Source organism: Numida meleagris, chromosome 6 (assembly GCF_002078875.1).
Source record: "Numida meleagris isolate 19003 breed g44 Domestic line chromosome 6, NumMel1.0, whole genome shotgun sequence".
Classification (NCBI taxonomy): Eukaryota; Metazoa; Chordata; class Aves; order Galliformes; family Numididae; genus Numida; species Numida meleagris.
The window spans coordinates 45,577,228-45,598,240 of NC_034414.1; the positions used below are offsets into that span (position 1 = coordinate 45,577,228).

The following is a 21,013-nucleotide window of genomic DNA, read 5'->3' on the forward strand; positions in this document are numbered from 1 at the left end:
TACAGAAAAATGATATAGTCCAAATGTTCTAAGTTGGGTTGAGATTCCTTTATTGATTAGGCAAATAAACTGTACTTCATCAAGACCCCAAAGCTACAGTCCACATATATTTTAAGGATATGTCAACACTTGCAACCTACTATAAGGAAGCTGCTGTAGGCAGGGGGTTGCACTCAATGAACTCTAGAGGTCCCTTCCAATTCCTACAATTCTGTGGTTAGTTATGTCTTGGTATATTTTTTTTATAATATCCTTAGAGCCCTATTCACATATTAATGTTTACTTCACAGAAAAAAACAATCCCCCAATCCTCTACTGAGAGTTTCCAAATGGTCACATATGATACATTAATTTTTTTCTTCTGTGAATTCTCTGGTTTGTTTTTTTTCCTATCCAGTACTACTTCTCTATTTTGCAGAGCAATATTTGTGATCTAATTGCTACTGCTTAAACAGAAGAGCCTTCCAGTCCACACTAGTAAAAAGAAGCCCCATCCTTATTGACACGTAACCAGTTACATTTTTAAAAATAGACTTAACAGTAACAGTTCAGATGCCAAAGCAGAGCATCAAACAAATCTGACCAGAGCTGTTAGAAGAGCAGCAGTTTTCTATACATCCTTTTACAGAAAGGTGTACTAACCACATCTATATTGAGAAACCTGCATATCCCATACTAAGCTCACGCCTGAACCTAAAATAGTAACTTTCAAAACAAAAAGCAGGAAGGAGACAGGTCGGTTAAGTCCAACTCCGTAGAGGAAATGCATTCTATAAATTGTTTGCAAACCCTTCATTACTTGGACCATCCAGGCTTCTCTTCTTGAATATGATATAGAACCGAAGATTGCTTAATTTATGACACGGCTGAAAGAAGCCCTGCTTTACAGAATCTGGCCTTTATATTCAAGTTAGTGAGAAGAGTAAAACTGGGAGAAAAGAAAGAGACAATGGATTTCTACTTTTTGTTCTTTCAACAAGGACTTGTTCCAAAGGCTGTTTTGTTTCCTTGATGGCATAAGGAAGAACTTTTACAAAGAGTCATATTTTCAACTGACATTTCACAATACCTTTTCTTTATTTCACTGCTTATTTAGTACAGAGATGCTTTCAAACATAGGTTTAGCACTTAAATGCTAACATCTAGAAGTTGACTTTATACTTAGAATTCTAATTACTATAAAAGAGATATCTGTAAAATATGAGAAGGTATATTACAAAAGGATGAAACAGCAGTAGGAACTGTAGATCATTTTAAACTCCAGATACAAACCGTGTAGCTACATAAAGATATATGCTGACTGCAATCATCAGTAGAATATAATGTCCTTACTGGACAAAATAATGCGAAACTACACGATTCCTAGGCCAAATAAACCTAACACCTATCTAAGCCCATTGCTGACCAAAAAAATGAAGAAAAAAAGACACTAGAAGGAGCAAACTTCGACTCCAGGAAGCAGAACAAAGACAGTGGTCAACTGTATTAGAGTAAATAAAACTGTCTTGAAGGCAAGATGCTGTTGCACAATACTGTTAATACTCAGAACAATGATTCCTGAAAAATACACATTAAACAATATATTTTTTTCTCTTGAGAAACTTCTTAACCCACTGAACTCAAATCACATGTCTCCATTAGTCGGCTGTACTAGCCTGTGGTTCACTTTGTGCTTGACTGGGAGAATATGATGGTACAAGGGTGTTGCAGTTGCTTCCAAAAGAAGCCTCACCAAGTGAAATAAAATTAAAAAAAGGTGAAAATGTACAAAGTAATCAAGCAGCCTAGCTCTGCTTATGAATTGCTCTGTATAGTAAGTATACTTACCACTAGTAAAAACTGGTCCCCAAATAGGTAAAGAATGTTTTCAAACATGTTATTGTGCAATTTTTTTTAACAAAGCTCAGAATGTTTCCCAACAGTTACTTTTACCTAAGAAGAGAAAAATGCCTATAGAATTTGCTCAGTAGAAAGGATACTGTTTTATGAAAAGTAAGAAACAACAGTAGAAGAGTTTAATAACTTAATGTTGTAACATGTATAAGGAAGTCACTATACCTCAGGTTTCAGATCTCTGTGGACTACTCCTACATCATGCATATGGCTCACTGCTGAAACAAGTCTGCGCATAATATGACTGGCTTCTGTCTCACTGAAATGCTGCTTCTTCTGAATGCGTTCAAGCAATTCTCCCCCTTTCAGTAATTCCATTACTAGAAAAGTGTGAAGCTAAAACCATAAAGAAAAAGATGGGATATTAGAAATGTACACATTAACACACGATAACTGCAATTCACATGTCTTGCCACTGAACAAATAGTAGGCTTCTCAGGAAGCTTTATAGGGTCCAGAAAGTGAAATCAGCATTCTCAAGTCAATGGGTGTAGGCCTGTGATTGGCTACTAGCACTTCCTTCCCCTGAAATACAGTAACAATGTAACATTTGAAAGCCAAGAAGAACATGTTCAAGGGAACAGGTCAAGAAACTAGCAATTTCACAGAAATATACAGGAAAAGAAGGTGCACAGCATTTACATATTAAGGAACAGAAGGATAGTTGTGTGTCCAGAAAGAGGCAAGACTTCTCAGAAGAACAATGTGTCTACTAGTCCTATTGCTAGTAGCGCTTCTCAGACATCCTTTCTCGCAATTTTTCTTCATATCTTGAAAACAGCTGAAAGTTGGAAAGAATAAGGATATTTTCACTAGCAAACATTCTGTGGTTTACTAAACATAAGTAAGTAATACCGTAAGGTTGAATTACTAATACAGAATTTGATCAAACTGACATTTGATTAAGTTAAAAATTGGAGCTTCTTTAGACAAATTGCAGAAACTTCAAGACTAAAAAATTTCAATTAGTTCTGGACTTCACAGTATTGTGTTCCCAAGTTGGAAATGACAGATAGGAATCAGAGTCCAGCTCCTGGCACCTCACAGGACCACCCAAATTTCAGACCACATGTCTGAGACCATTGGAAGGGATGTCAAGGACCATCCAATTCCACTCCCTCAGGCACAGGCAGGGCTACCAACCACTAGATCAAGTACTAGATCAGATTGCCTAGTGGCCCCCATCCAACCTGGCCTTAAACACTTCCATGGCTCTATTTTCACTTCCAGTAATTTAGCTAGTTATTTGGTTATCACCACTAAAAGTTACTTACATGGAAGAAAAAAATGCTGCATATAGCATATACCTTTCAAATACATTTTTGATTTCCAAAAAGTAAATGCTAGTTCCTTTGAACACAGAACTTCTGCTTCATCTTTGAAACTGGACAAAAGCCCTGGGAAAAAAAAAGTTGCCTATGCAATAATAGTAAGCTTAACTTCTTAACATACTTGGGTAAACACAAAGTAATGTGTTTGGCAAATGCATCTTCAAAATACCTGGTCATGATAAACTTCATGCAACTTCACTACATTGGGATGTCCTTCACAGAGTTTCAGAGCTGTTATTTCTCTCTGGGTGTTCGCTTCCATCCTGAAAAAGTTGAGAAATCATTTTGTACCAATTTTACTGAGAAAAGTGTTACACTTTGAATGTGCAATTATTTTTTTTTAATTGTTTGCAATCCAGGTTTTTGAACATTACAACTGCATGAATGTAATTAAAACCATATTCAAAATAAGCTGAGCAAAATTATCCACGTAACCCTGCAAATTAGGACATTTAAGAAATACCACACCCAAAAACACCATCTGATTTGATGCAACTGTAAATTAGTACAGTAAAAGCTGAAAAGATATTGCAAAATAGTTTCTACCTAAAACAAACCTTTTCCTTAAACCAGGGCAATTTGATTTCACCTCTGCTCCTACAAATATTTTTCAGCCCAGCTTTATCCTGAAGACTAAAATTATTGCCCCAACTCATTCCATTCTTATAGGAGATAAAAACTGCCACTCTTGTGTAGAAATAATGAGTTCCTACTAGAAAAAATTATAAAAACCTATGTGAATAGTGACTGAGGATCAGAACATTTTGTTTTACTCTAAATACACATATTGATATATTTGGGGCAAAAAATGCATGAGTATTTTTGCCAAAACTCTCTCCTTTCGAGTAAGAAAGGCAAGTCCTGTACTAACTTAGAGAATCCCTTATGGATAACACAGGTAGAATCTCTCTCACCATACATTCTGCATTTCTGGTTGCATAAATAGTTTTGTGTGGTTTGTTGTTTTTCAGTTAGGACCAGAACCATGATGAGAATTTTGTACCAAAGAATTCCGTCTTTCTGCAGGCTTCATATAATCAAAAAGTGAACTAAGCTGTTTCACTTGTACCTCTGTACCTCAAAACTACTAGGAGAAGGTGAACCTAGGAAACAGGCTAAAAAGGCTCATTAACGTAAACAAACCTTTTAAATTTGTGCCTGGACTTTTCTGAGCATCTCCCTTCTATAAATGGTAGCATCTCAGATTTGTAGACAGACAGTATTATGAAAAACAAATGGAAGCTCTGAAACTGTAAAAGACTGTCTGACTTTGAGGCAGTTACTAGAAATCTAGTATATTTCTCCTATCAGCAAGGGTTATTCGTGTGTTTTTAAGAGCAATATTATCTACAATTTAACAATTTCTTTTTCAAGACTGGTTTGTGTCTACTGGTTTGCATCTAGTCATTCAGAGTGTAGATCTACTGTTACCTCTAAAAACTACATAAACATGCTCTGAGTCTGCTTGCAGCCTGCAACCCTGAAAAATGTTTGTACACAGACCACTTCTTACCTTCATTTAGCCTGGTCCACCAAGATGAAGGAAAAAGAGCAAAAGAACCTGTGAGTAATATCATTTAGGGATGTCATTCCTAAAAGATTAGGCCTATGTGAAAAGTCAGTACTGACTTGATCACTGTTGTCCAAAAACAATAATTCTATTATTTAAGATGGATTTTTCTTTAAGATGAAATGCAAGTATTGATCAGCAGCTCCACATGCACCACAGAAAAAAACTTGGAATGTAGATGTATGCCAGAAATTCAGATTAAAGTATCCAATCTAGGTGTCTACTGCACATATGAAATCCCAGTATAAAGAGAGAAATTCTGGTTAACGAAGCTTACAGGGTGAACTATCCTACTCCAAAATATGTACTTCAAACAGGACTCAGTTGCCTAAGCATAGGAGAGCCTAGAAGACATCTATATAAAGGTAACAGTCACAAGACTGATGCAAATTGGAGGACTCGCAGGACACCAACAGATGCTAAAATGGCACTACATCGATGCCTGTGTTTAGGTTAACTGAATCCACTGCTGCAGCCTAGTCATTTGAATCTCTCTCTGTAGGCTCCATTAATAGTTTTGATGATGTCACCATCAATCACAGCAGACCTTAAAACTGGCCCTCATACACTTATCCCATTCAAAAAGCATGTGATCAAACACATAAGTCTAGTGGACAGTTGACTGTTCTCTGGAAAAACAGAGGTATGGCCAAATGTGTTGGAGGAAGAGACCACCATGAACTAAACTACCATTCTGATAGTGGAATATCTACACATTTCCCTTCTCTTTTCCACCAGTATTGTACATCCTGCTGGGGACAAATTTAATAATGAATACTGAGCAAAACGAAGCTAAAGATATAGTCAATCCCCAAGGAACCCCTTATTTCCCTCTGGGAAGAAACTGCCAGAGGCATCTATTCTGGAAGAAGATCAGATGGTATCCATGAGCAAAGTGAATCAGCTGTCTCCACTGAAGAGTTGCCTTCAGAACATCCAGAAAACAGATGTAAAGCAAAACTCCACAATTGAATTACATTTTACACACAGATTCATACACAAATTAACTAGTCCTGAGGCAAATCAAGCTACATGTACTTCGGTCTAGGCAAATCAGTTGAGTTGTGAAAAAAAGAACTTAGGTCTAAAGACTGGAGGACCTTATATCTTACTCTAGTTTGAAGCAAAATTAGGGGTAGAACATAAGCACGAACCGGGAAAAACCCCTTCCTTCTTGTGTCGTCCCCAACACCAACAACATTTTGTTTCAAAAAACTCAATCTTTTAAAGGTCATAAAGTTAATACATGTTTCTGTAGATACTGCAGAGGTATGTCAAAGAGGAAATTATTTTAAAGTTAATTTTTCACCTTCACAAACGTAGCGAGCATTACTCTAAGCCATGGGTGACAGTAAGCAAAGAAAATATTTTTATTGTCTTATAGAATATTTATACCTTTTGCTAATTATTTTTACTGCATACTCCTGGCTAGTTTTCTTGTGTAAGCACTTTCGACAAATGGAAAAACTTCCTTCTCCCAATGGTTTCTCTTTCAGATCCAGTTCATAATGTTGAAAAAATGGAGAGTCCTGTTAGGAAACTGTCTGTATTTAGTTCTGCAGAATACTTTTAGTATACACAGTCAAAGACAAAGAGTAAAGTTTTGTGAGAATTTTTACAATTTTAAATGTAGATGAAAAGAGCTCTCTTTTTGATAAAATATAAATCTTAATTTCTATTTAATAAAATGCATAAACTTTATTTTAACAATCAAAGAGTAAATCCTATGTTATTAAAAAAACAGTCACTAAATAAGGCATCACTACTACAATAACAGCTTAAGGTACAAAAGGTTCAGACAAACAGGATCAAAGAAGCTTATACATACATTTATTCACAAAATTATGTGCTAGTTTGAAGACATCACAATAGTGTGCGTTCATCTAAGGCTTCACACAACTATACGTACTTTTTGGGCAAACACATCATAGATGGAATTCTGGCATAATTCAAGTCGCTTCAAAAATATCTACAGTGGTTGGATGAATAAGAACTATCAGGACTCAAAGTACTATTATTATTATACTTGGTCTTCTGGATAACTAGACAATCATCTCATTTTTCAGACTAAACTTTAACCACTTCTTTATAGTACCACATGCAAATTATGTGCTTGGATCATCTGAGGAGCCATTACAGAGAAAAGATACACGCATAATGACTATTTTGTAATCTGTAGCACAGCTTGTGATTGCTGCTTTGGAAGTTATATGCAGTTCCAAGTTAACCAAATTAATTTAGCTCTTGATATTATTATTACCTTCATCATAGCACTTCTGGCAATAGTTGTAGTTCCAGGCCGCTCATCCCCCACATAAAACTGAACAGGATCTACTGTAGCTGCATTGCGTTTAAACAAAATAGAAGGTGCAACGAAAGAATATCCCTATTAAATTAGAGACATCAGAAAAGGACAGATCTTGAAATTGTTGCACACAAACTATTATACTGCGTATAAAACATCAGAAGTTTCTTCAGAATTTTAAAAAGATGGTCGTAACATGATACAGAAACTGTAATTGGCTAATTGATGAGTAGCTGTTACTATGTTCAACATGAACAGATGTCCTTCTGAAAGTAGTTATATGATTCTCCAAAGTTGTAGATAAAATAGCAACAATACAAAAATTCAGGGAAATAATGGTAAAAATCCAACTGTTAAAATTATTTTGCAGTGGTAATAAAGGTTCATAATCCAAACTAGCCAGCTTTCCAGAACACCCTTAAGGTATGAAATGGTTTGTATGTTGTGATATAAGCAACAGGCAGTCTTAAATGGCAAGACAAAATAAGCTTCATGTTAGCGATTTGCCCAGTTTAGGCATAACAAGAACAGCTGTAACTTCCACTGCAGGATGAGTCAGATATTACTGTGACATACATAAAGGCTTTTCAATAGTCAGTACAAATCACACAACTTCCAAAATATGTTCCTGTATTCCTTCACACTAAGCATTAAGTTGCTCAAAATAGGGGGTGGAGAAAACAGTGAACTGCTGGTGACCTCTGCAGTTTTTGCTCCAAATTTGAGGCTGCACTCGAGTTGTTTGCCTGTTGGACTACAGAGTCTGAATGTCAAAGTAAAGATCATTCTTTAGTAGCATGAAATAAATGGTAAAGAAAGCTAATTTACTGATCTGCATGTGGTAGTCTAGTAATTAGAGCACTCATAAAGTAATTGAAAAGACCTACTTTCAATTGTGCAGTTAGCTCCCACTAATTTTGCAATCACTGAACAAACAGACCTGGGAATTGGCACTGGAAATTACACAGACAATTCCCAATAACTTAGAATGTGGAAAAAGCAAATCCAGCAATACACTTGGAATTGCTCAATACATTTTTATTTATTTATTTATTTTTTTAATGAGTGTGAGTTGTTAAAATACCTGAAATATTCTTTCTGAAGTCTGAGGGGTTGCTGCAGGAGAATACGTTGGATCCATTTCTGTAAACTCTTCTGCAAAGTTACTGACATCCAACTCGTCTCTGATTACTGGTTTAAATGGAGCTGGTACTTTTTTGGCAGCTAAATCATCCCAATTTATATTCTAAACCCAAAAAAAAAAGGAGAGTAGGTTTGAATCAAATGAAAATTTAACAGAAAACAATACTAAGGAAAGAGATATCCAGAACCAAACAGTCCCCCTTCCACTTGCTACTTTCCACAAGAAATAAAAGCATTCAAATTTCCTAGGATATATTGTTTATAACACAAATAAATCTTACCATAAGATGTCAGAGGCTGTTTCAACATTCATCAATATATTTTGGCAAATTTCTCCTGGCAGAAGTTTCTTAAGAAAAGGCCTGATCAAATGTATAGTTAACTCCCATAAAAAGAATACAAATAAATTCAGCAGTGGAGATGAGCCAAACTATTGTGACAACCTTTAAATTTCTCTCTGTATTGCACAGGAAACATTGCTTTTATTTTTGTAAGCCATACTGCGAGAATATGGTACCTTGAACTTTCTGTTGCCAATTCCTATACTTGTTTACTAATCCCAGCTTCCATAGCCCTGAGGTGAAGGGCTTAGTTAAATAAATGGCTACAAGTGGGGAGCGTAGATATGGTAGTTATGAGAAAAATGATCCTATCACTGTAAATGAATGGAATTGAAATGAAATCAAAACCAGGAAGTGCTGTATGAAAAAAATAGGTATCTTCTAAAACGAACACTGAATAAAGGAAGTTAACGCTATACAGGTATTTGTCAGATGCTCCATAAAGGGAAGGAAACACCAAAGACATGCGAAGAAATTCAAATGTTAAAAAGCCAATATGCTCATACTGAATGTTATAATTATGTTGAATACATTTATTTGAAATGTCTGATTTATTCTATTAATTTTAAATAATACAAAATTTATACTAATTAGAAATGTATTTATCTTCAGAAGCACCAGAAAAATATGTACTTTCAAAGAAAACACACAATTTTAGCAGCAACGTATGGAACAGTACAACTCTTGTACACAAGTACATTCCTACATCATTGCCTGATATCAAATGTCAACACACTGAAATCTGAATTGAATTCAAATCTACTAAACGAGACTAAAGGTTTAATTAGGCAAAGGAAAACACAGAAGAGGAGTTCATCACTAATGGTGAATTCCGCCAATATTCAAATTTGCCAGTAGCATTAGTGCAAACTTTCTTTTACAAAACAACACACAACGTGTAATTTAAGAGTTTTTCATTAAATCTTCTGGTTTAAGTGATATGGCTTTTGGCTGCTTCAAATAGCCATCAGAAACACAGAAAAAAATTAGAAAAGCTACTATGTCCTTGCTGTAGTGTGTACAAAAACCGTATGTATAAGCACGTGGATATTCTTATTAACTTCAATGCAATTATTCATGCAATTAACACTTGCAAGCTACTGTTACCAAAACAGTGGAATTACTTTTGACTTAAATTTCAAAGGCATTAACATAGAGTAATGTGGGGAAATTTCTTATTGTCTTTACCTGGAAAAAGGGATGCTGTTTGATTTCTTCAGCATCAGTTGGACCACAACCTAGTCTCTTCTTGGGGTCTTTCATCAAAAGGCGCTGAATTATATCCTTAGACAGTGCACTCATTTCTTGTGGATAAGGTGGCTCACTTTTTAATATTCTCCTACAAAAGAAACAAAATAATGTCTGGTAATTACTTAATGCATTAAGTCTTAAATCAGAGTTACCATACTAATGGTAGCGCTTAACATTCCACTGTGTAGCTAGAGATAGAAGAATGGTAAATTTGAACCAGCTTTTTTTTTTTTTTTTTAAGAATATTTTAGGAAGAGTACATGTAAGCAGGATATCTTTGGGAGGTAAATTAAGCAAAAAATTAGGTCAAACTCACTGACACATGGACAAGCATCAGCAGAAAGTCAGCACTGCTTTTGTAAGGAATCTGTGGAAGAACTGTCCCCTAGGAGCTCTTATGAGACAAGCAGTAGGTCAGAGTGATTTGATTGATGATTCCAGTGATGATTTATGAAAGGCTTTTAGTTAAAATAAAAAAACTCAGATGTTTAAGGAAATTAATTTACTATGTGATAAGGAGAACAGTCCTGGCATAGATAACATTCATTTAAGATACAAAACACAGTCAGAGCAAATGGTCAATTCTTGCAACAGAGTTATGAGTAGATGTTATTTTAGGGGTGTTATGCTGGGACCTGTGCAGGCTCATAGCTAACCCAGGAAAAAAGCTGAGCAATGAGTAATGTGAGCGAATATTGTCTCATAAACTGCTAAAGGGCATGAACACATGATGAAGAGTTGTAGAAGGTTCTCATGAAGCATGGCAATAAAAATGGCAACAAATTTTCAGTGTAAGAAAGAAGCTTAATCCAATAGAAAGAAACAATCCTAGTTTCTTATATAATGAGCTTATTGCTACTGTCCAAAATAAATCACATAGCTACAATGTAGTTCCATAAAAACATCAATTTCATGCTTGACAGCAGTCAAAAAACACAACTCCAATGTGAAGAGAACAAAGAGAAAATACACTTACACCACATGAGGTTTACTTGCACACTGTGTACAGTGCCTGTGCCCTCCTCTCAAAAGAAAGCACTATGACTGGAAAAGTTTCAGAGAAGAGTAACAGAATTAATCAAAGATACAGAATGTGTTTCCTGTGAAGAACAGCAACAGAGGCTATGACTTTTCAACTTAGCGAAAAGATGACTTCAGGTGAATGGACATAGTGCTCCCCTGAAAATGATGAATGGCAAAAAGAAAGTAGGTAGGGAAGTCACTATCTCTTTAAACACAAGAACTAGAAGTCACCAAATGAGTTAGTGGAAGTTCAACATCTTGGAAACCTAAACAGAATCACACTTCAACACCTAGCTTTCTATGTGTAGCTCTCAAGTTTTATACAAAGAGAAAGGCAAATTCTTCAATTACTCCAAATGTACTTATCAAAAGATAAGGACTCTGAAGGAAAATTGAGAATGCACACGCAAACAACATATCTCAAGGATATATTAACGGGTTCTATAAAAAGACAGACACACACATTGTCTATATGCACGCTCTCACTGCGGTGACTTCAGGCAGTACAATACATAGAGGACTGAAAAGTGCCTCCAGCAAGCACATAGTGAAAGATTTTGAAGCTCAGACAGACTGCGAGATTAAAACAACATAAGGTTGTAGCAGCACTAAAAATCTCACTTACTGTTACATTTTGAACTGATGTCAACTTGAACTGATCACTGCTGGTTGCTTCTATCTCTAAACAAGAAGAATCTTAGACTAAGCCTGGAGAAGAAGGAAAGATTCAACCTCTTTAGAAATCATCCAGTTTCCAAAAGGACTGAATATGAAGGTAAGAAAACTTTCTTGTTGTAAGACAGGACATCTTAGCAGCAAAATGACTTGATTTACAAAAAGGCCAAGAGAACCTACAATATCTTCTTAGCTTGAAAATCACCTCAACTAGAAGAATCCAATGAAATGTATTTATCAACTTTCCTGACGAGAGATCAGAAAGGTATATGACGAAGATCGTGGAAAGAGAGAAGTCTTTCAGAAGTATACAGAACAAAACATCTTAAGTCCCTATTTTTCAAATTGATTTCTAAAGCAATGGGCCTGAGTCTGTGGGCTGTCCTCAGCCTCCAAAAGATAAATTCCATAGCATTCTTCTCTACAAAAAATGTCTAAGATTAAAGATGGCCAAATCAGACAAAAATTGGTAAACATCTCTGAAAAAAAGATACTGAATTGAGATGATTGGTAATGTGGGTAACTGAGTAATACTTTGAAAAGTAAAGAATAAGCTCTGGAAAACTAACTGAAGGTGGGATGCTTGAGCAAACTAATGCTAGTTCATTATTTGAACTCATAACTATGCAATTTGTTTAAAATTTTGTCATGGTTTTATGATTTTCGGTTATTGGTACTCCACATCATAACATCATGTAGTGAATGTACCTGGTTCTCAGAAGAGAAGGACTACTACATTCCCCACGGCACTTGGCTCCTCTGTTACCATTTTCCAGCCGGAGGGAAAAGATAAAAGCTCACAGTATAAAAATTTGCAGATCACGAGACCTCGTCCCTTTTTCCGCCCGTCTCTCGTCTTAGCAGCACCTCGCTCTCCAGCCGTCTTATCGTCGGTAGTAGAGTAAGGCCTACCTTGATTTTGGGACATTGTCTCTCTCTGTATTGGATTTATCAGCTTAAATTGTAATTATATTGTATTATAGTGTGTTGTTTTGCATTCCGATATCTTATTTAGTAAATTAGTTTGTTTCTCCTCAGATTGTTGCCGCTGTTCTTTGCTCTCAGGGCCATCTCCTTACCCTTTCCCCCTTCTCCCGGGGCATGGGCCCGTGGGTCCCCCGTCCCCTTCATCATGGAACCGGGCCGAACGCCCGTAAACAGTTGACAAATTTTCATAGTGAGAAACAAAGCTACTTACAAGGTAGAAGGAGGGAAGTGTTTAGGAGCTGGTAACCATTAGCTACAAGCCAAAAACGAAAAGAATTAATTGTTTTGGTCAAGATACAAACATAAAATATAACACTATGAGATGAAAGTTATCTTTCAACCTCCTCTGGGATTAGTCTGAAAGTAGATGGCCGAACCTGACTATGGAAGTCACGATAACAAGAGATCCAAAACCCAGAACAGAAAGTTTGTTTTTTATTACCACCAGGTGAAAGAGACAATCAGGTTATGGAAAACTGAAAGGATAACCACAGCTGACCAAAAGAACATTAGGTTCATGCCAGAACTGTTACCATAGCCTATCATCAGTGCTCTCATAACTATATCATATGCATCACCAAAAATATACATATCCATCCTCATACTCAGAGAATAAAAGAAAGTAACCTCAAGCTGAAAACTTATTAAAGGGTACAGGGACAAGCTCCCAAAGAAGAGTTTTCATCTTCACATTTTAAAACAACTCTACTGAATGTTCTGTCATCTCAGAACTATTAATGCCAGTTTCTTTTGTACTAACTTTTAGATTACAGAACAGTACATCCCTAGTTCTAATAAAAGTTAGGCAAGTCAGAGGCCTTGATATAATAGTTATAACTTTGAGACAGTCTCCTTTATGAAAAGGCTGAACTGATGTGTAGGCAACGTCACTGATGTGATTCACACTAAGTTCCGCATTAAATGCTTCCACAAAAAAGGAAAGAAATCCAACACATTCCTATCTGTTTGAAAAGCATCACTGCATTATCTCCTATCATTTCTTGGAGTCCTAGCTCCCAAAAAAGTGTAGCAATGCTGTGCATTGCAGGTAGATAGCTATACGCTCTACCTGCTTATAAACACAAGGACAAAATTCCAGAAAATACTATGCAAATCAGAAGTTCAATTTAGTAACTGCTTTGTCCCTGAAAAGATCTAGTAATTACTGAAGTCTTTACAGGTAGAGAACAAAGTACCATCCCAATATACACCTAATATACCTTTTCCAAACAGTTTCATGACAGAGGTTTCTTGCAGAACTGTGGACAAAACATCCTTATGAAAGCTGGTCAAATTTCAGCCATCCTCTCTGAAGCACAAATAAACTCTAACAAACTATGTCAGATAAATAACATACACCACTGTTAGTACTATTATGCTAAAACAGTGTCACATGCTTCTACAGATCTTACAGATTTGTACAGCAATGCATAACTCCAAAGCTGATATGATTTTCTAAGTTGTTGCACAGCAGCAAAATAGTCTTCCAAAAGCTTCATGGTTATTTTAAGCTACTGTATATATGACAAGGTACTCAAAAAATCAACACTTTGAAACTGTTCTGTCTTTCAAGTCCCAACTACAAATCTCTCACAGAGAAACTGAAAAAAAACCACAGCCTCTGTCTATGATTTTGCAAGATGGGGCCCTTTCATGGCTCTGCATCAGTGAAAGTTTGTAATACTCCAAATGGAAAGGAAGATGTGGGGAGAAGAGAAAATGGCATATACTTGAAAAATTCTGTGAAAAAAATTCTAACAAGTTTAGTAATCCATGATGCCAAGAATGTGAAAAAAGAGCCTTCACAGATAGAGGCTTTAATACAAGGGAAATTAAGTACGCACTTAAATTGCACTTATCATGAAAGAAGAAAGTCCACAGTGCTGTTAAAAAGGCTATGGTAAAAAGAACTGAACACAATCTCTCATCAGAAAGAGTAAAAAATGTATAAAACGCACAGTGACTATTTCTGACAGAACAACTGAACTGTTTATAACAGATACATTTAATAACAGAAGTTGAAGCTCAAATTTAACAGCAGAGAGCCTTTGTGCCATACACAGGAATAAAATTTCAATATAAAAATATCAAAGATTATTTGCCACCTTGGTAAAATAAAAGAAAGACCTAGATTCACTAAGAACAAGACTGTTTTCCTTAAACCCAGAAAAATCAAAGGCTATAAGAAGAAATAAGAGAATAAGAGAAAACTCAATTCTTTAAGTCTATTCTTAGGGAATACATTTTCTGTTTAGAAAACTGCCATCAATAAAGAAGCTTCTAACAGCCTGTATCTCTGTCAGTGCTAGCCATTTCATGACTACTGGCAACTACAGATATCTGATGACATTATCTGCAATTCAGTTTTTCGTAAGTTTAGAGAAGAAATGAAACTAGAAAGATCAAAGATATCCACGGAGAGAAGTTGTGTAGTATAAACAAGTGTGTAGTATGAACATCAACCAGAAAAAATGCATTCCAGAGAACAACACTAATATGTGGGCAGAAAAAGACAGTAAACTTGCCACAACTAACTTTAGGTCAGAAATGAGTATATTAGCTATGGATCCCAGCAGCCTTGCAACTTTGTATTTAATCATAAGTTATCAGAAAAAGAATATATTCAAGAACTCACAAGGACCTACCAAGACAGTTGAACCCTGTAGAACAAGGACCTAAGAAGTCTCCTTGCTTTGCAGACAAACTATACCTGTAAAGTTCTAGTCAAGGCTCTCTTTAAAAAAAATTTTTTTTTTTAAATAGGCTTCTTTGAAGTCTCATTCAGACATAGCAGAAGTGAGACATCAACAAAACTTTGAAATTCGAATAAGTTAGAGTCAAACTCAGATTAACTCCATAAAGATTGAGAGTGAAGCCTCAAAATTTGTTTTGTTAATGGATTCCTCTTCCCACCAAGAACTAATTTTGCAGGTGGTCCTATGAGTTTTCTGTTCTGATAGAGACATGGAAAACAAAATGCAAATCTTAACTTTCCAATAAACTTTCTGAGTTTATAACAGAAGTTAATAAATCTACATGACTGATGTAACTTCTCTTACCCATTATAACTTCAGACTTTCTCAGCAGAGAGTCAGAATCGTGGTATTCAAATAGGAGCAAAACCTTTGTTAGTCTGGACTTCCAAATTGATCTTAATGTCTGTTATTAATTTGTGCAATTTTAGCCCTCATCTGCCTCTGCTCCGAGAGCAATCTAGTCGGAGGAAATGCTTCCTTCTGGGAGAAAATTCAGTAAGGTTTATGGTGCAATCTTATTGTATTGTCTTTTTAAAATGCTCCAGTTAATTTCACACAAGTACTGAAACCAAACCTTTAAAGAGTACAGATTACCAAATATAAGGAAGCTGACAGTCAGGAAAACTCGACACGTAAAATATATTAATAGCATAGGTTATTTCATTTCTTCTCAGAAATCTAAGTATGGCTAGAAAGGGTCACATTCTTTGTGTCATGTTATAAACTAACAAAATAAATACTACCCATGAGAAAAAGGTGAGAGTAGGGTTCATCCTGATAATTTAAAGTTATAAATGTGAGGGAGGAGTCTAGCAAGACCTGATAAATCTCTCTAGCTAAATATTCTTCATTACGTATCAAGATGTTGAATGTGATAATTCTATCTACATATAATTTAATGTTTCATTTTATTTCCCTTTTAACTGTAAATACGCAACATGGCCAGAGAGCCACAAAACTGTGGGTTCCACTGTAGCTTAAACAAAGCTTTGATAAAGGTCAATTTTAGTTTTTTGATCTCAGGAGATCGCTGAACTAACCTATCTGCTTTCAGATATCATTCTGTTAAATAGAACCAGAACACATGAATTATTAACCTGATAGCTCTTTATTCCTAAATTTTAGATTAAAATTCTCACTATATGTGCATTACAGCTCAAGCATCACTTTGTGAGCAAGCACACAGAATGTGCTGTTTTGAATCTTACCTAGAAATCTCTGCTTGAGAATTCTTCTCTCCGTCAACTGTAAATGGTGATGCTCCAGTTAACAATTCGTACATGAGAACACCAACACTCCACCAGTCAACAGCCTACAGAACAACAACAACAATTACGTAGGATAAGATGCAGCAAAGTAAAATTGTTAACAGGAGGAACAAAGCAACATAGCCAACAAACAGCTAGCAAAAAGAACAGTCCACCTATCTCTACGAAGACAAACCTGGGCACAATAAAGCTTAAAGGATTGCAGTAATGACTGGAATTATTTTCTATAAAATAACTTGAAGCTGAGCAGAGAGCTTTCAAAATCAACTAATTTCTCAAGTTAAATCTTTCCATTGGCTAATAAAGCTTCTATTTGTTTTTCACCAGAATTAGTTTTCATTTTTACAATTGTGAAATAAGAGAAATGAAAGTAACAGAGGAACCGGAGGCTTACTAAGAATTAGCAGAACCTGAGTTTTTAGGAAGTTTTGAAAAGCACTCTTTTCAAAGAGCAACAGGTCTCAGGTAACAGTTAATCAGGACACCGGAAAATGATGTACAATTTCACCTTAATTCCCATGGTAACATGATCTTTTAGCTTCATATATACTAATCACACTATCCTTATCTTCGACACCCCTGAGTTTGTTTTTCTTTTTAAAGTAGCTACGTGATAAAAAATGCCTTCGGATTTGGAAAATGGCATGCGTAGCTATACTGTATCTGATTTTGTCTATTCCAATATTTGGAGCAGGCTATATTGTTTCAAGGATAATAGCTATCTGGAGATAGAAAGCTGAGGTTTTCTGAAAGGAAAGAATTTTTTGAGGTAAAATGCTCAAATTACCTCTGCACTCTCATATCCAGTGCCACTTCTGAAACTTTTAAAAAATAGAATCATAGAATTAGCTAGGTTGGAAAAGACCTACAAGATCATCCAGTCCAACCATCCACCTACCACCAATAACCCCACTAAACCATGTCTCTCAGNAGTGTGTATGCTCAGAACTTTTCAAATGACTAGTTTCCTAATAAAAGAGATCTAGAATCATAGAAACATAGAATTAGTTAAGTTGGAAAAGACCTACAAGATCATCCAGTCCAACCATCCACCTACCACCAATAACCCCACTAAACCATGTCTCTCAGCACAACATCTAAACGTTTCTTGAACACCTCCAGGAACAGTGACTCAACCACCTCCCTGGGCAGCCCATTCCAGTGCCTGACCACTCTTTCAGAAAAGTAGTGTTTCCTGATGTCCAGCCTAAATCTCCCCTGGCGCAACTTGAAGTCATTCCCCCCTCGTCCTGTCACTAGTTACGACAGAAGAGGCCGACCCCCAGCTCACTACAACCTCCCTTCAGGTAGTTATAGAGAGCGATGAGGTCTCCCCTGAGCCTCCTCTTCTCCAGACTGAACAATCCCAGCTCCCTCAGCCGTTCCTCATAAGGCCTGTGCTCCAGACCCCTCACCAGCTTCGTCGCCCTCCTCGGAACACGCTCCAGGGCCTCAACGTCTTTTTTGCAGTGAGGGGCCCAAAATAATTTAAAAATAATTGTTCATTTTCCATAAACATTTTTTTCTCTTCTGAAAGAAAAAGGAAGATCTGCAGAATCCAAATCAAACTTAAAAATACTGGTGCAAGTTTTTAACACAAACAGTATAGCTATCTAGAAGTGATTACAGGCAAAACCTCTGATTTATTAACAGCAAAGCACACCAATGCAATCTCATTTTCTCTTTTTTAAAGAGAACTTAAATAAGCAGTAAGTACAAAATACTTTTAAAACCTTCTAACACTGTGCCACATAAAACCACCAAGGATGAACCAAGAACTTGTGATGTAAATAATTACCAGCACATACACAACTGAAAAAATCACCCTTAGTTAGCATTTCTCAATCTTATAACTCGAGTTTGATGGTAATTCTTAGAGCATATTATAAGCTCTGCTCTATATCTCATGGAAGTATCAAGTAGAACTAATCAAAGATAAAAGAACAGAGATCGCTTTTAAAATCAGCAACAGAACTGAATTTGAAAGCACTTGAGAAAAAAATCACAACTCAAAAGTGACTAAGGCATTGCAGAGATGCTCTGATATTGGCAGGATCAAACTAAGGGGAAATACAGAGTGCGGGAAATGGACCTTAGATTCATAAATCTGAAAAATTCTATTTTTAATAATGATTAAGCAAGCAGTACTGCAGAAGAAGATGCAGAGGCTATAGTGGAACAAAAGTAGGTGTGAGACAGTGACTAAATGAAAAGACAAGTCATATTTTCTTTCATGTTCAATAAAAGAATCAGGAAGGCAATCAATCTGCTGTACTTCAAACTGCCAACACTTTGCTGAAGTACTGTGCCCACTGTAGTGCAAATTCAGATAAAAAGAGAAGCAGAATGAACAGAAAGGAACTTCTAAGGCAAAGTCAAACTGAGTCCAGTAACTTAAGAAAAGGAGATAGATGGTGATGTAAAATTTTCCAGTGCTTAAAGTCTATTATAAGAACTGTGATCAACTATACGCAAGAACCCCCAAGAGAAAAACAAATCAATTCAATGTACAGCAAAACACCAGAGACTAGATATTCTCAAAAATTTTTCAATACACCAAGCAATCAGAATAATTTATCTAGAATTACTGTAGAATTCTGTCTGTGGAGTAGGTTTGGTGAGGGTTTTCTTGTTTCAGGTACCATCTGTGAACAAAGGTCATCTTAATCTTTGCTATTAATAACTGGCACTGTCATTCATATTAAAATCTGAGCCTCAAGCTAAACTGATTTTTTTTTAAATAATCTGAAATCACTTCCTGAACAAACATTAATAACTCCCTTGAGACCTCTTGAAAGATAACAGACTTACCTGATGTACAATTTTAAGTATGTATCAGAATTAGTCACAAAACAGTTGTTTTTTCCACTCTAAACTAAACAGTTTAAGTAAAAGGAAGTAAGTATGAGGGGTTTTTTTAATCCCATTGTACATTTAGAATGAAATATGAATAGAGAAAAAGAGGTGGCTCAATAGCTTCAGAAATATGTCTTTTACTTAGATTAAAAACTCTAGAATAAAAATAAATAATATGGATGTTTTTAAATCGAGGCAATAAATGATCCATCTTATGACAACCTGAAATAATGCACGTTTTTAAGTAAGACACCAACTCATTCTGTATCAAAAACAACCTCAAAATGAACAACAGCATTGCCTGAAAAATTAATTTCTTCATAGTAATGAACTTAAAACATACCTTATCATGTCCTGTATCTCCTCCTCTTACAATATCCGGAGCCATGTATTCTATTGTTCCACAGAAAGAATATGCCCTCTCATTCTAGTTAAAAAAAAAAAAAAAGGAGAAAGTAGAATTTGTATCAAATAATTCTTTTGTACAAATCATATGGGACAAATATGGCTAATCTTCCAAGATGTTGGCAGCAATTCTTCTCCACATAGCTCGGAACTGCTAGCTAAACAATATGTAGAGCTATATCACACAACACTACAGAATATTTAGTCTTCCACCAAAAAGAAATGTTGTAAGTTTGTGTGGCAGTCTAACATAAGCACACAAAAACTAAAATGTTGATATTTAAAAAATATTTCCCTTAGTCTAAATGAAATTTTCATTTCAAAGCTACACAATACAGACACAAATTCTGAAGGCTGCAATATCAATACTCTAACAACAAATGAAACCTTTAGGTAAAGAAGAGCAATTCATTGTAAGATGTACAACATGACTAAATTATATTAAAGATCCTTTGGGTTTCTCACATTCAGGAATTTATTATGACCTCTAGAAAAGTAATTTCCTTTTGCAACACGCACAAAATCTCACAACATTCTCTCAAGAAGAGACTTGGAGAGAGACAAGAGAGAAAAAGGGAAAGACAGAAAGAGCTGTACATTTAATTTTATTCCATACACTGCAATTATTGTTTTGATTATGTTCAAAACTAAGCTGCTTTCACAGGCACGTATAATTGTTCCCTGTTAGTGATTTACCTTTGAGGTCAACATGAGGTCATGCTGTACCTTGCTAATGACGAAAGCACATGTGTTTGGGCCATGCAACTTTGTTCCTCCCTTATCCTTCATGCTTCTAGCATTTTGGGGAGAGATCCTGACAGGTCCTTTAAAGAAGAGTGTTCAAAAAAGCAAATATTTCAAAAGTCAGGTTTTACATTTGTAGATTCAGATTTGGAGTTTAAAACAGGTACTATAGAAGAATGTACTGCACTAATGAGAGCAAGCTTCTAAAATTCGAAATAGTGCTCAGTGCCACTGTGAGGTATTTAAGAAAAATCAAACAGTCAAACAGCATATTTTTCAACTGTGTTTATTAAAATACATATACTGTGACTGGTGTGTGTGGGGGGGGGGGGGAGGGGGGCGTTTTGGTAAAATTCTGAGCTTAAAGTAGTTCTGGACCTCATTGGGTTCAAATTTTAACTTGATATACTAATTTCTGAGACAAAGTCATAAAAATAATAAAGTTTTCATGATACCACTTCCTTT

The 21,013-nt window shown here is 35.8% G+C and overlaps 1 protein-coding gene across 3 annotated transcripts in view; it reads right to left on the reverse strand.

Moving 5' to 3' along the window:
- The window catches only part of RPS6KA5 (ribosomal protein S6 kinase A5), a 77,455-nt gene that overhangs the window by 16,145 nt on the left and 40,297 nt on the right, over window positions 1-21,013 (reverse strand). Inside the window, exons 2-10 of one of the 3 annotated variants that reach the window (XM_021403951.1) lie at window positions 20,531-20,628; window positions 19,743-19,826; window positions 16,484-16,587; window positions 9,772-9,922; window positions 8,184-8,345; window positions 7,055-7,180; window positions 6,190-6,323; window positions 3,394-3,487; window positions 2,059-2,229 (exon numbers count right to left, since the gene is read on the reverse strand). In XM_021403951.1, coding sequence (XP_021259626.1) covers window positions 2,059-2,229; window positions 3,394-3,487; window positions 6,190-6,323; window positions 7,055-7,180; window positions 8,184-8,345; window positions 9,772-9,922; window positions 16,484-16,587; window positions 19,743-19,826; window positions 20,531-20,593 — 1,089 coding nt within the window. In that variant the 5' untranslated portion in view covers window positions 20,594-20,628. Of the gene's footprint in view, window positions 1-2,058; window positions 2,230-3,393; window positions 3,488-6,189; window positions 6,324-7,054; window positions 7,181-8,183; window positions 8,346-9,771; window positions 9,923-16,483; window positions 16,588-19,742; window positions 19,827-20,500; window positions 20,629-21,013 lie in introns of all 3 variants that reach the window. The other 2 variants (XM_021403950.1, XM_021403949.1) reach the window with 2 other exon arrangements.